This window comes from Leopardus geoffroyi, chromosome D3, assembly GCF_018350155.1.
Source record: "Leopardus geoffroyi isolate Oge1 chromosome D3, O.geoffroyi_Oge1_pat1.0, whole genome shotgun sequence".
NCBI lineage: Eukaryota > Metazoa > Chordata > Mammalia > Carnivora > Felidae > Leopardus > Leopardus geoffroyi.
The window spans coordinates 56,755,274-56,771,878 of record NC_059339.1 but is presented as its reverse complement, the minus strand read 5'-3'; the positions used below and the strand labels follow the sequence as shown (position 1 = coordinate 56,771,878).

Here is a 16,605-nt window from a genome sequence, read left to right as displayed (position 1 = left end):
GAACTGTGTAGCATATATATACTGCCCAGCACATATCAGAGTTTTAAAAATATTCACCAAGTGGATCTTCACACACTAAAGGTCCTATTCTTTCTAACTTTTACATCTCTGTGTTTAAAATAGAACACCATGAGCTTCCGCTATAAATGGCAACAAATTAAAGCAGGGTGAGGGGAAAGTTAATCTGTTCTATTTGGGAAAAGAATATCCAACGTACTGGTAGATGGTAATACCTGCCCTCTGAGTTAAATCTAGACAGAGTTACAGTTCTAACAACAGTTAAGGAGTCAACCAACAAAGGTACTAAACAACAGAGCCACAGAGTAAACCAGGAAAGTCAACAAATTAATACGCTGACTTTGAATTAAAGTATATTTTATTAAAACTTAAGGGGAGGGGCGCCTGGGTGACTCAGTCGGTTAAGTGTCCAACTTCGGCTCAGGTTATGATCTCACAGTTTGTGGGTTAGAGGCCCACATCAGGCTCTGTGCTGACAGCTTGGAGCCTGGAGCCTGCTTTAGATTCTGTGTGTGTGTGTCTCTCTCTGCCTCTCCCCTGCTCACACTTGGTCTCTCAAAAATAAATAAAGATTAAAAAAAAAAAAAAACTTAAGGGGAAAGTAAAAATTAAAAAGTCAGGGAGGGATTATAGCCTAGGTATTACTAGAGCCAGTGCAAGCAACTGAATCTAATTTTAGGTAAATTTCCCAAGAAGAAATGAACAGAACTTGTTATACAAACCCATCTATAAAAATTACAGTAAGTAGGTACAGTTAACCAATACAAACAAATATTTTTAGATTATAAATTTTAGGGGACCAGGTGCTCTCATTATAAAAATACAAAAAATTTAACTGTGATTACATATTCAAATAAAACTGATGTTAAAACAGTAATCATTCACATAGAATTCCTAAAAATAGTAGAATTACTGCATAGCCAGATTTTCTATAACTAATCATAGAGAGTTCAGAGCTCGGAACAGCTGAATTATTGACTCATAATGCAAAGTCATTTTCATTATGTTAAAAAATAAAAAGCAGCACTTGTTTGTTGGTTTGAATACAGGTATTCAAAACTGAATTTTCCAGGTGTCCACTGCCCAAAATGTCAGGACTTCAAACCTAGGTCCTTCATATTTGTGTTTCCTTTCTTTTCCATACCAGATACTGCAGTCTCACTGTGGTCTTTATTATACAGCCTCATCTTTACAAAAGTCCTCTCAAAAGTGCTAACTGGAGCTATTTACAGCATTAACAAAAAGAACTCTCCAGACCACCTCCATCTAGAATGATTTCCCTCAGCAATGAGATGGGAAGGCAGGAAAAAACATCTTTTAATACCCAACAATGAAATTTTAACACTCTATTCAGCATTTATGTCATTACACTAATGCCATACCATTTTGTTGGTTCCAACTATTAGTTGTTATTAGTTTCAAAACCATTAATATTAGTTTCTCCACATTACTTGGTAATACAGTTTGCAGAAAATTAACTACAAGTAACAGTGAACACAAATATTGAATTCAGCAACTCTATACTGAGACTTGAATCTTGTTTTTAACTGTTGGAGGAACCCACTGGAAAACTGTTGGTAACATGATCATCATATTTAGGAAGTCAGGAATTACTATTAATCTAAAAAAATGAAAATTTTATAGTATCCAAATTAGTGAACAAACTAGTGACACACTTACTGAAACAGATGTTATCAGTGTAAAACGTCACTCACCATCCCCAGCAGGAAGTCCTCGCTCCTTTTTTTCATCACATTTGTTGCATTCACTGAAGTAAAGCAGCAGGAACATATCCAAGAGTACCCAAATCAAGGAGGTGGCTAGGACCACCTTGCAATATGCAAATTTTCTCATGGCACTTTAAGTCAAATGCAAAATTTTAAAATATATATATATATATAAATATGCAAAGATCATGAAAACTATTCCAATCCAGTTTCATCAGAAATCACGTTCATAACCTATAGAGACAAAAAGAAAAAAGATAACTTAAAATATCAGAACCTTAAAAATGAGCTGTAAGATTAATTTAACATGCACATGAAATTTTACTATTCAGAATAAGTTTAAAAATTTGACTTAAAAAACACTTGTAAAATACATAAAAATTAATAGTGCCAAGAGTGTACAAATAACTCCTACAAATCAATATATAACAATCCAAAAGAAAAATGGGTGAAGAATATACACAAGCACTATGCAGAAAGGAAACCTGAATAGCCTATAAATGTGGAAAAGCGCTCAATTCAGTATTAGGAAAACGCAAATTAAAACAATAGTGTGCCACTATCTCATATCCATGAAACACACAGGGCTGAACTGCCTTCTATTCAACTGCTATGTTAAATGCTAAGCCATTAACTGCCACAGGAGTTTAAGAAACCAGTGATTCTCAGTCCATTCAGGTTTCCAGGTCCTAAGGACTAATAGGAGGTCTCCCAGTATTGTACGATAGCAGTTTATTGGGCTAATTCTTATCCCTCTGTTCCATTGAATCCCATTCTAAAAACACTACAGTCACCAGCCATTCAGAAACACTCACAGCAAGTATAATGGAGAAGAAAAGAGTTTAAGATCTGAGACCTAGTCCTGGCTCTTGACAGTAATTTTACAGACTTCTCTGATCTTTAGTTTCTATTCCCCCCACCCCACCCCTCAGTCTGTTAAAACACCAAAGAAAATGACGGAAGGAACTGTCACCCAATTTGGAAAGTCATTTGGGATAGTCTAACTAGTAACATTTCTGTTACTAAGGAGCTCATCTTGGGGAGCTCTGGAGCAGTGTGAGGGACCTCAGAGAGGTCAGGAATCATTCTGATAAGCAGCTGACATGGAAGCTCAAAGGCCTATGTCACTGCTGATCAGGAGGGAGACAAGCCAAGTACATTCAGATGAAGTGGATAGAAGAAACACACTTTGCACATGTGCCTCACGAAAAAAGCCAAATGAGCAGATGTTCTGAAGGACTGGGCTGATGGGCAACATAGCAGCTTCTTAAAGGGCAATTTTACATGCCATGGTGGGCAACAGTGGTACTTATTACCTGAGCAATTCAGGACAGGCCAGAGAGTTTATCTATAAAAAAGATATATGATAGTTCTTGCCTACTTCACAAGGTTGCTAGACAGCGACCTGAAAAGCACCCAAAAAAATACGAAGTGATACTTACAAATGTAAAGTATTATTTGTGCTCTGAGACCTTTGTTTTCTTGACATTCCTCCTTCATCAAACCAACATTCCCTGACTGCACAGTGAACAGGGATGTATGTTACTGTCATATGCTTGCCTCAAAATTGTACTTATTCAATCAATATCTGATACTGTGTCCCATGCAGTGAGCAAGTACTGATAACTAGGGTGACTAGGGTTGGGCGGTGGGGGGGGGGGGGGGGGGGACCAGAAGCACTATAGTGCACAGCATCGTAAAGCAATAGTTTTCTCCAGAGAAGCTAGATAGATACAAATTTTTATTTTGAGCTACTTTACATGAAAAGCTGTCTCTTTTGGTCACTGGCAAAGCAAACAATCTGACTGCTAGTACAGTATCTGGGATTCAAATGTAGCTCGAAAATCTGCTGATTGTTATTTTTTTAGATGCTTATAGCCCACAATACTCCAGTGTAAATCTCTATTACTTTGTATCCATTCCTATTTAATTTTTCCAAGGCAGCACAATTAGATTAGAAAATTGAAGATGAAGTGGGTATGTATGTGTTTGGGAGAAGAGGGGTATGGATGAAGCAGGAGGTGTAGGGAGAAAGGAGGATAAAGGAGAGACAAAAAGTCTTTGAGACCCTGGGTGAGGCAAAGTTTCCTCAGAACAGAACAAAAAAAGTACAAATCATAAGATGGTAATTTGGACTTCACAATCAAAATCTTCTCCGAAAGACAGTTAAAAAAATAAAAAAACAAGTCACAGACTGGGAGAAGATATTTACAAATTACATATCTGATAAATGACTTATATCCAGAATAGAAGAACTCTTAAAATACAGTAAAAAAAAAAAAAAAAAAGAAAAGAAAGAAAGAAAGAAAGAAAAGAAACGAAACGAAAAGAGAAAAGAAAAGAAAAGAAAAGAAAAGAAAAGAAAAGAAAAGAAAAGAAAAGAAAAGAAAAGAAAACCCAATCCAGGGACACCTGGGTGGCTCAGTCGGTTAAGCATCTGACTCTTGGTTTTGGCTCAGGTCATGATTTGGTGGCTCATGAGTTCAAGCCCCACACTGGGCTCCGCACTGACAGTGCAGAGCCTGCTTGGTATTCTCTCTTCCTCTCTCTCTCTGCTCCTCCCCTGCTTCTGCGTGCTCGCTCTCTCTCTCCCTCCTTCCCTCCCTCTCTCAAAATAAATAAACTTAAAAAAACACAAAACAATCCAGTAAAATAGGCAAAAGGTTTCATCAATTTTTATCACCAAAAAAGCAATACAGATGGTAAATGAGCACGTGAAAAGATGTTCAATATCATTAGCTTTTAGGGAACTGCTAATTGAGACCACAATGAAACACCACTATGTGCCAATATATATGGCTAAAGGGAAGAAGAAAACTACCAAGTGCTAGCTAGGAATTGCTGCAACTGCAACTATAATAATGCTGCCAGGGGAATGCACAAGGGTACAGCCTCTCTGGAAAACTGGCAGTTTCTTCCTACAAGAATCTGGCAATTCCGTCCCTAGCTATTTACTTAAGCGAAAGGAAAACATATGTTTACACAAAGACCTGTACATAAATCTTTACAGCAGCTTAATTGTAATCATCAAAATCTGGACACAATCCAAATGCCCATCACCTGGTAAATGGATAAACAAACTGTACCACACCAGTGAAATACTAACCTAGCAACTAAAAAGAACAAACTCTTGATATATATGCAATCATTTGGGTGAATCTGAAAAGCATTATGCTAAGTGAAGAAGTCACAAAAATGCTGCATACTGTATACTGCATGATTCCATTTATAGGGCAATCCAGCAAAGGCAAAACTATGGACACAGAAATCAATCAGCGGTTGCCAGGGGCTGTGGAGGAAGGAGAGAACTGCCTCAAAAGGGGCATGAAGGAACTTGTGATAATGAAAACATTCCAGGATCTTCCTTGTGGTGGTGGTCAGATGAGTCTGTCCATTTGTCCAAACTCATAAAACTACATCTAAAAGGGCAAGCTGAATTCAACCTCAATTCCCTTAAAAAAAAGAAAGATAAATATGGGGGGAATACTTCAAAGAAACAATGCCAATTTCAGAAGCAGACAAATGGTGTACATTTCCTCAAATGACACACACCAGAATTTATCTTGGAAGTCACTTAAAGCTCACAGTTTTTGTCCCAACAACGATAAATTAAAACTTTCCATTTGAAATGCATTTGACTACCTAATTTTTTTAAGTTATAAAATCATAATTAATATCAAAGTACAGTGATCAATTATATCAGCAGAGTTCTTTTTATTTAATTATTTATATATATATATATTAAATATAATTTATTGTCAAATTGGATAATATACAGTGTGTAAAGTGTGCTCTTGGTTTTTGGGGTAGATTCCCATGCTTCATCACTGACATACAACACCCAGGGCTCATCCCAACAAGTGCCCTCCTCAATGCCCATCACCCATTTTCTGCTCTCCCCCACCCCCATATCCACCCTCAGTTTGTTCTCTGTATTTGAGTCTCTTATGGATTGCCTCCCTTCCTCTCTGTTTGTAACTATTTTTTTTCCCCTTCGCTTCCCCCATGGTCTTCTGTTAAGTTTCTCAAGATCTACCTATGAGTGAAAACATGGTATCTGTCCTTCTCTGACTTATTTCACTCAGCATAATACCTTCCAGTTCCATCCACATTGCTGCAAAATGGCATGATTTCATTCTTTCTCATTGCCAAGTAGTATTCCATTGTATATACAAACCACATCTTCTTTATCCATTCATCAGCCAATGGACATTTAAGCTCTTTCCATAATTTGGCTATTGTTGAAAGCATGCATCAGCAAACTTCTGATCCTACTCTATGTCATACTGTCAAGTTCCTCCAAAGATTCATCAGCATTTTCTAGGGCTAAATAATTATTCTTTTTAAAGTTTATAATGTTTTGAGAGAGAGAGAGACAGAGAGAGAGAGAGAGAGAGCACACACACATGCACAGGAAGTGCAGAGAGAAAGGGAGAGAGAGAGAGAATCCCAAGCAAGCTCTGCACTGTCAGTGCAGGGCCTGACACAAGGCTTGAACCCACAAACTGTGAGATCATGACCTGAGCCGAAACCAAGAGTCAGACACTTAACCGACTGAGCCACCCAGGCGCCCCTAGAACTAATTATTCTCTCCTACAGTTCATACTTCTAATCAAACTTCTCCAGAAGTTTCAAGCCTAAGAAGAGAGTCTCAGCTCAATAGTATCTTTACGAAAAAATGGAAGTTTCATTCTCTTAGACCTAAAGCTTTTGACTTCTGGGTACATCGCAGTGTATATCTCTCCTCTAACAAGAACACAGTATTCTCAGGCACCTCAGATCACTAGCTTGGCATCATACTGACCCAACAGAGGTAGGAGAGATGGGCCCTTTCGACAGATCTATTCACTTAATTTGTAGCTGGAACTTGTCAGAAACACTAAAGACTTAAAAACATGATAGTTATCCTCTAACATAGTAAGGGAAGGCTAAATTATTTTATTTACTAGTTACATATTCCATTTACTCTATTTCTCAGAGCTATAATCAAACATATTCATTCGCTTATTAATTCATTCAATGCACACAAATTCGGTAAATATAGGGAATGTGTCAAATGTAGGGAATACAAAAATAGACAAAATGCACACTCCCTACCCTTATGAAAGTTAGAGTTGGCTCCAGGAAAGCAAGCATTAATCAAACAGTCACATATACATAAAGTTTCAATGGTGATAACTTTTTGAGGATAGGTACACAGCAATATAAACAAATATCTGACTGTCAAAAAGGCTTCCCTGAGGAAGACATGATTTGAGATGAAAAATTTGAGGCGGTGAGTAGCAAAGGGTCTGTAGCAGAAAGGAGCCCAACACTGAAAGGTCAGAGGATCAAAGACAAAAGAAGAGGAAACCTGTGATTAAGAGAAAGCTGGAAGCTGGATAAAAGTGGGCAGATTCCAGAGGTATTCAGGAACAAATTCAATGGGATTTAAGGATGAATTAGACAGGAGGAAATACTAGCTTATGCAACTGGATGCAGAATGGTGCCAGTCACAGAAACAGGGACCAACAAAAGAGGAAAAGAAGGAGAAGCAAGATGGGAAGAAACTTAAGTTTGACTTTGGACATGTTAAGTACGAGGTAACCCTGATACCTTCAAGAAGAGATATTAACCACAGCTAGGATACAAAAGTTTGAGGCTCAAAGGAGGTGTCTAAGGTAAAGATATACAGAGAGAAGCCTTTGATCTTATGCAACTTTGTTAGGGCAGACAGACTTTTAAAAAATTAAGGTGAAAAATAATTTCTGTGGACTGTAATTTCCCTCCTAGAGTGGGGCTGGACTTAGTGACTTGCTTCTAACCAACAGAATATGGTGGAAGTAATGGTGTGTGGTTTCAAGGCTAGTCATAAAACACATTTCCTCCTAGCTTTCTCTCAGATCACACTCTGGGAAAAGCCAGCACTAATGTCAGAAGGATACTCAAGCATCCATATAAAGAGGGTCACATAGAAAGAAACTGAAGCCTCCTACCAACAGACCACCAGGCATCTATTACACCAGGCACGGAAGTGAACCCTTTGGAAGCAGTCCCAATTACCCCTTCAGATGGCTGTAGCTCCTGCTGACATTGACTGCAACATCCAGAAAGATCCTGAGTCAACACCACCCTGCTAAGCTGCTCCTGCATTCCTGACCCAAAGCAAATACGATAAATGTCTGTTTTTTGGAGTCATTAACTTTGGAGATAATTCATTATTCATCAATTATAAGATTTCAACAACAAAATAGGCCTAGAAAGAAAATTCTTCAACCCATAGTAAACATATTTAATGACAGAACTTTTCATGCATTTCTGTAACATGACTTATGCATCTTTACTTCAATTTGACACCATACTAGAATCTAAGCAATAAGACAAGAAAAGGAAAAAAGATGAGCAGGGGGGGAGACAAAATTATCTGCAGACAGCATGATTTCTACACCAAAACTCTAAAAGAAATCAATAGATAAGCCATTAGAGCTAATCATGGTTTCATCAAGGTTGCTGAATACAAGATGAACATGTAACATCAATCAACTTCCTGTATAGTAATAACTAATTAAAATATGCAAGAGAAAACAAATTACATTCAAAATAGCTATAAAAACCCTAAGGTATTTGAGGATGAACTTAAAAAAATATGTGTAAGACATAAAAAAATGTGGCGCTTTATTGAGAGATATAAGAGAACACCTGACTAATGGATAGATATACTATGTTCAGTAAAGAAAAACAATAGTCTCTTCCCAAAATTAATCTATAAATTTAATATAATTCTAATCCAAACACAAAGCAAGCTGTTGGAGACTGGATTTATAACAAAAGAATCCAAAACCATGTGGTTCTCCAAAACAAACCTGTACATGTGTGGAAAACTGGACAGGTGCTACTACAAATCAGAGTAGAAAACTGGTACAGGGACAAATGGCTTTCCATATGGTAAAAAATAAATTTAGATCCTACCTTATACCAGTAACAAAAGTAAATCTGTGAATAGATAATAACTGAAGCCAAAGTTGTCAAAACAAAGAGCAGCTATTCTGGCCTATTACCTACTGCCTAAGGTAAGTATGGCCTCTGGTTCTTTAGTTTTTAATTTTATGGTTTCTGCTTCCTGGGAAGCAGTGTTTAGGCCAACATTTCTCCCACTGTCTTTGAGTTGTCAAGTGATTACTGACTAAAATTTGGCACTGAGAAGGCTCATTCACCAGACAAAAACGCAAACCAATTTTTAGGTATTAGCATACTCTCATTCTGAGTATTGAACAAAGACTAGTTAAGAACCAGTCTAAAAATTCTGTATAAAATGATGTCCACATTCCATACGAATTTGGATATTCTCTTTCTCTGTTTCCCAGGTGTTAACAAGTTTACAGGTTGGGGAACAAGTTTATCATTTGGGATTCTCACGGTATAGACTCCTATAAAATTTACTAGTATCCTGAATGGAATCTCAGTTTCCAAGGTAATAAACTGACTTAACCTATAGCAATACCTTTAAAAGTTAATATTTTTCCTAATTATAAAGTAATATATGCTCAATGCAAGGAATTTGGCAAACACAAAAAAGTAAAAGATACAAAACCACCTAAACACTACTAATCCCAGTTAAACAATACCACCAATGGGCCAAGTGTCCTCCCAGTCATTTGGAATATAGCAAATGTCTTAAAGCAAGTTCATAATGTCTATTTTGACTCAAACATTTTAATATCTTTAAATGTCCTTATTAGGGGGAAAAGAAAGAAATGGGTATGACTATAAAGGGGATAGCAAGAGAGATCTCTGTGGTAATGCTATATTTTGATTTTGAGTAATACGCACAACAGACATTTCTTTTTTTTTTTTTTTAATTTTTTTTTTTTGTTTTCAACGTTTATTTATTTTTGGGACAGAGAGAGACAGAGCATGAACGGGGGAGGGGCAGAGAGAGAGGGAGACACAGAATCGGAAACAGGCTCCAGGCTCTGAGCCATCAGCCCAGAGCCTGACGCGGGGCTCGAACTCACGGACCGCGAGATCGTGACCTGGCTGAAGTCGGACGCTTAACCGACTGCGCCACCCAGGCACCCCACAACAGACATTTCTAACCCCCCTCCCCACCCAACCACTGAATATCAAGTCCTAGGCAATAACAAATGTCTTGTCATTTCAAAATAGCCTTGATATTCACCAAGCTATGTTGAATGCCACATACTGATTTACACTTAAAGAACAGACATAAAATAAATGCAAACTGAGAGGGCTTCCAGGTTCATGATCCTGACCCTTGCTCTCCTTGCCTTCTCCCAAAGGTTTCTTCTGGTAATAGACCCAGCCCCTTGGCCACAGTCAAATGATCTGGCCAGGCCAACCACAAGATCTCTTCCCTTGGCTTCTTAAGTCACAGAGCTTGAGGCTATGCATGTAGTTCTGCAGTCAACCACAATGCCCAACACATGGAGAAAGCCCACCTGTAGCCCAAGAGAATGAGCCCAAGCAGAGGCATACAGAACAAGAGGCAGAGGGTCCTGATGGAGACCAAGTCCCTGACTCTTCCTTGGCTTCTAGAAACATCAGCAATCCTTCTACTAATCACCTTGTCTGCTTAAGAGTTTGAAATCGGTTCCTGACACAACCAGAACACCTGGGATGTTGGCGGGGGGGGGTGGGGGGGGGGTGGGCAGGCGGTGTGGCGAGAGGAAGTGACCTATAGGTGAAATCAAGCAGGTTCTGGCCCACTGATGAGGTTCCCTTCTGGTAGTTATAAATAACTGTACATTATGAGGCAAATTACACTATTTGAAAAGATACCTTTTAATGCTCCAAATCACAAAAACTTATCAAATATCAAAAGTATGTATAAAACACAGCACTGAAATAAAGTATCACAATACAACACACATGTATACCCACCACCCAGTTTAAGAATAAGAACATAATCTGGGGAGCCTAAGTGGCTCAGTCAATTAAGTGTCATTCTTGATTTCAGCTCAAGTCATATCTCACGGTTCGTGAGTTTGAGCCCCGCACTGGACTCTGCAGTAACAGCTCAGAGCCTGCTTGGGATTCTGTCTCCCTCTCTCTCTCTGCCCCTTCTCCGCTCGTGTGTGAGCGCGCGCTCTCTCTCTCTCTCTCTCAAAAATAAAAACATTTAAAATGAGACTTTAAAAAGGAAGAAGAGCATAATCTTTAAAGTTCCCTCTCTAATACTATCTATTCCCCAGCTCCTCCAAGGCAACCTCTATTCCAAACTTACCATTCTCTCTTTTCCTGATAGTTTTACCTCGCAGGTATCCTTAGCAATGCCTTTTTACATTTATTTGTCTGTTTCTGAACTGCTTATACATGGAAAAATCTGAGACTTGCGTTTTTTTTTTTTAATACTGAGTTCTGAGACCCATCCATATGTTGCATATGATTACAGTCCATTCCACTACTGAACAGTACTCCACTGGCTTAGCATACCACGGCTTATCCATTCGATATTTAATGAACATGTGATTCTTTCTAGGTTTCTATTATCAAAAACAGTACTGTTATGAACATTCCTAAACACGTTTCCTGGCGCGCGCGCGTACACACACACACACACACACACACACACACACACACACACACAAGTATTTATTTAGGGCAGGGGGTCCTAAACCACTTCTACAAAGAGTAAGGTGGTAAGCATTTTAGGCTTTACTAGACAGAAGATCTCTGGTGTAACCATTCAACTCTGGTGCCACACCACAAAAGCAGCCATAATGATATATAAATAAGTAAGCATGATAGTATTCCAACAGAACTTTATTTATGGTGACTGAAATTTGAATTTTATATAATCTTCACATTACAAATTACACAATTTTTTTTTTATCATTTAGAAATGTTAAAAACCATTTTTAACTCATGAGTTGTCACCAACCCCTGATCTAGAGTCCATACATAAGGGTATTAGGTCATAGGGTATGCATATCTTCAATGACTAAATATGACCAATTTGTTTTCCCAGGTGGTTGAAGCAAAATAGTAAGCAAAATGAGAGCTCTGGATGTGTTATATCCCTGGCAACACTTACTGATGTCAGACTTTCTTATTTTTTGACAATCTGGTGCGTGTAGTTGGTATCTTAATGTAGTTGCATCTCTCCACGGTCTCTGCCATTACTGGTCATTCCATTTCCACTGGTCATTCCATTTCCATTTCCTCTTGTCTAATGTGCCTATGAAGTCTAGTCCACTATTCCATTCAGTGGGTTGTTTTGTCTTTTTTTTTTTTTTTTTTAAAGTAGGCTCCATGCCCAGCACAGAGCACAACATGGGGCTCGAACTCACAATCTGGAGATATCAAGACTTGAGCTGAGATAAAGAGTTGGGCACCTCTGGGTTGTTTTCTTTTTTCTGTTAGTCTGTAAAGATGTTTGTTGCAGCCTGGATCCTAATCTTGTGTCGATTACATGCACTGCAAGAATATTTTCCCAGTTTATACCTTATCTTCTTAATAAGAGGTATCTTTTGTGGTTCACATTTTCTATGTCTTAAGAAATTCTTCTCTATCTAGAGATCATTAAAGATACTGTTCTAATGTCTAAAATTTTTTAAGTTTTACCTTTCAGGTTTAAGTAGAGATTCAATGTCACTTTCTGCCATGTGGATAACCAACTGTCCCAGTACAATGTATGGAAAGTTCATCCCCTTACTAAAGGTGTGCAATGCAAACTTTGTCATAAACCTGATTTCCAGGTTTCTACGTTCTGTTCCACTGGTTCGTCTACCCCTACACCACATTGCTGTCTTACTTATTACAGCTTTATAATAATTCTTAATAGATGCTAAAGAAGCCTTCTCACCTTGTACCACTTCTTAAGGAGGGCCTTGGCTACCCTTGACCCACTGGCCTTCCTTAGCTATGACAACCATTTAACTCCCATGAACGAAAAAAAACATCCCACATACTGAAAAAAAAAATCTAGTAGTTAAAAGAATTTACATGTCTACGGTGGATCAATTCTACTGTTCTGAGAAAACAAATTAAAAATGATACAAGTCATAAAAACAGAACTACCCCACAACCCAGCAATTGTACTACTAGGTATTTATCCAAGGGATATAGGTGTGCTGTTTCAAAGGGGCCCTGTTATAGCAGTGCTATCAACAATAGTCAAATCATGGAAAGAGCCCAAATGTCCATTAACCGATGAATGGATAAACAAGATGTGGTATATACATACAATGGAGTGTTACTCAGCAATCAAAAAGAATGAAATCTCATCATTTGCAACAACGTGGATAGAACGAGAGTACTATGCTAAGCGAAATAAGTCAGAGAAACAATCATATGATGTCACTCATATGAGGAATTAAAGATACAAAACAGATGAACATAAGGGAAGGGAAGCAAAAATAATATAACAACAGGGAGGAGGACAAAACATAGGAGACTCTTAAACACAGAGAACAAACTGAGGGTTGCTGGAAGGGCTGTGGGTGGAAGGATGGGCTAAATGGGTAAAGGGCATTAAGGAAGACACTTGTTGGGATAGACACTGGGTGTTATACATAAGGGACGAATCACTGGAATCTACTGAAAACATTATGGCGCTATACACTAACTAACTTGGATATAATTTTTAAAAATAATAGTAAATAAATAATGATACAAGTCATAAAAAAGAAGTTGGTGATAAGGAGTTCAACTTAAGAGCCATTTAAAATAAAAATTTCAGGGGCGCCTGGATGGCTCAGTCAGTTCAGTGTCCAACTTTGGCTCAGGTCATGATCTCGCGGTTTGTGAGTTCGAGCCCTGCGTCGGGCTCTGTGCTGACAGCTCGGAGCCTGGAGCCTGCTTCGGATTCTGTGTCTCCTCCTCTCTCTGCCCCTCCCATGCCCATGCTGTGTTTCTCTGTGTCTCTCAATAATAAATAAACATTAAAAAAAGAAGAAAAAAAGAAAAGAAAAACCCAAAAATGTCTTATAAAATGACATCATTATTAAAATAAATGTATAGTGTCCAACTTTTATGTCTACTATACTGTTGTTCCTTAAAAAAAAAAAAAAGTTTCGGTATTTTAGAGTCAATTCTATACTCTCTGACACTTACTGAGTCTTGGCCAACCGTGTTCTTGATACCATGTCAGGTACTGCAGATGGTACTAGCCTGAAACAAATCACACCCTGGAAACTTATCATGCTGTCAAACACCAACCTAAGAGACATGCCATTCACATTACAAAAGACAAACATCAACTCAGGAAACCTGACAGGAAAAAGACAGACAGATAGGGAAGTTTCTGAACAGGTTTTATCAGAAGGCAGTGCAAGATACTAAACTTTTCTGCAACAAGGTTTTCTTTAATTTTTTTTCTGTAGTTGTTCTGTTTCTGTCTTTCCTTTACCTAAAACCATTTAATGGCTTCTTACTTTTCTTCCTGTTACTGCAGGACTCATACCTGCAAGTTGTCACTAAAGAAATTCCATGGTCAAATAAGTTAGGAAAGTGTTATATACTCTATACGCCCTGGGAGATTCATACTGTCTACTACTGACTGCCCTAAAGGTTCTATGAAGTTCTGCAATAAAGAAACCTATTTCATTTAGTTAACTCAGAACCTCTCACTTTCAAGCATGGAACTTTTCCCATCCATTTTGTCTTTTTTGCATGACACAAAACAGGTTTCAAATAGCAATAGATTAAGTAACGGACTGGTTTCAAATCCTGCAATCAGCCAGTTTTTAAAGTATGGGTTATTCTTTTCCAGCAAAAATGTTTTTCTGTGCACCTGCAAATTCCATTAAAGAGACCTTACCATGTTCACAAGGAAGATCTTCATAAAGCAAAGGTTAATTTTGTAATATCTAAATTGAACTGTTTAAAGTTCATATTTCTGTACCATCTTTTTTTTTTTTTAATAAATGTTCATTTATTTTTGAGAGAGCGTAAGCAGGGGAGGGGCAAAGAGAGAGGGGGACAGATATCTGAAGAGGGCTTGGCACTGATGATAGGGAGCCCGACGTGGGGCTTCAACTCACGACCCATGAACTGAAGTTGGATGCTCAATTGACTGAGCGCCCAGGCACCCTTCTGTACTATTATTTAGTATAACATATATGGCACAAATAGTTGTAAACAAAAATGGTAAATCCAGAAGTCACCATTATTATAAATCCTTAAAAGAAAAGAATCTAGAAGAAATGAAAAGAATTCTAAAGAAGTGAAATTTAGCAACTATTTACTATCAATTGTTTTTTCTAAGTTTAGAATATCATGTACTGAAGAATATATCAGCATTTAAATGGTACATTCAACAAATGCAACATTATTCCACATAGGATACTGTGAGGAAAGAGTTAACATAGCAGGTCTGTTTCACTCAGTCCATGCTAATCTCTGGGGCATTCCTGGAGCCATGGCAATGACCCCTGGCCAAACTCTGAGAACTAAACTCCTGGAATGTTCACAGTCACTGAGTAAGGATGTTAAAGGCAATGGGTCAGGATGTATCAGGCTGTCAGCATTGTTTAAAGTAATCACCAAGATTTATGATGTGCACCTGGTGTCTGGTCGGATCCTAAATTTTAGTTACCAGGGCTGGCCACAGAAAGTCATGTCCTTGGGATCCTCACAGAGGAAAGACATGGACGTTTGTGCCTGATCTTCCTGGCATTCACCTGTATGTATCTTTTTCCTGCTGTTCCTGTACTGTATCCTTTGCTATAATAAACCTTAGCCATGAGGACAACGTTATACTGGGGGAGTCCTTCTAGCAAACCAAACTAATGGGCAGTCATTCATGGGATACCCCCCTACACACACACACACACACAAAACAAACACCATTAAAGCATTTGGTTTGCCATAATACCCACTTCTCTCATTATTTTTCAGAAGCTAAATGATCATAATCACAATCTACTTAAATGAATAAATCAATGTACAGGAGAAAAGTTAACAAAGCAGGCGTAAGATTCTTATCCTTAGAAAGGCTGGCTTGCAAAGTTGGCCCTTGGTTGGCAACTGGGAATTTGAATGACAAACAGTTCCCTATACTGTTAAAACACTTAGCTCAAGTGATAAGTGTCTAACTGTGTCTAACTGTTTGTACAAACAATATGGTTTGTGCAAAACACCTGATTTTCTTCTGGGAGACTGAAATTTTGGTACATGCTAGGCAGAGGGTGCCTCCATGACCAGCCCAGAATAAATAGAGTGACATTGAGTCTAATGAGTTTCCCCAACTGATAACACTTCACATATGTTGTCACAATTTATTACTGGAGCACAGCTTATGTGACTCCACTGGGAGAGGTTCTTGAAGGCTTGTGCCTTGTTTCCTCCAGACTTCACCCTATGTACTTTTTCCCTTTGCCAATACTGCTCTGTATCCTTTCACTGTAATGTTAGCTGTTATTATAACTATATGCTGAATCCTATGAGTCCTCCTAGCCAATCACTAAACCTGGGGAAGGCCTTGGGAACCCGCAACACAATCAGCATATGAAAAAAGAAGTTAAGTGTCTATTAGGCCAAATGCTAAAATTCAAATTTGGGTTCAAATTTCAATTCCAACACTTACTAGTTAAACAATCCTAGCAGGGGCTCCTGGGTGGATCAGTCATTTAAGTGGCCAACTGGTGATTTTGCCTCAAGTCATGATCTCAGGGTTCCTGAGTTCGAGCCCCACATCAGGCCCCTCCCCTGCTCATGCTCACTCTCTCTCCCTCTCAATAAATAAATAAATGAATAAAAAAAAAAAAAACAATCCTAGCAATGTTATTCTTTATTTGCATAAACCAGGAGCTCTTTATTCCTCTGAGAAAAACATGCCCACCTTATAATTCCATTTCACTAAATTAAATGAGGTCATGTACAACACTTAAATATTATAGTACAGGGGCGCCTGGGTGGC

The 16,605-nt window shown here is 38.3% G+C and overlaps 1 protein-coding gene across 3 annotated transcripts in view; it reads right to left on the bottom strand.

The window, feature by feature from the left end:
- The window catches only part of GALNT1 (polypeptide N-acetylgalactosaminyltransferase 1), a 129,272-nt gene that overhangs the window by 62,444 nt on the left and 50,223 nt on the right, over window positions 1-16,605 (bottom strand). For all 3 annotated transcript variants that reach the window (XM_045459138.1, XM_045459136.1, XM_045459139.1), the window contains one exon: window positions 1,734-1,979. In XM_045459138.1, the coding sequence (XP_045315094.1) occupies window positions 1,734-1,872 (139 nt within the window). In that variant the 5' untranslated portion in view covers window positions 1,873-1,979. The remainder of the gene's footprint in view (window positions 1-1,733; window positions 1,980-16,605) is intronic.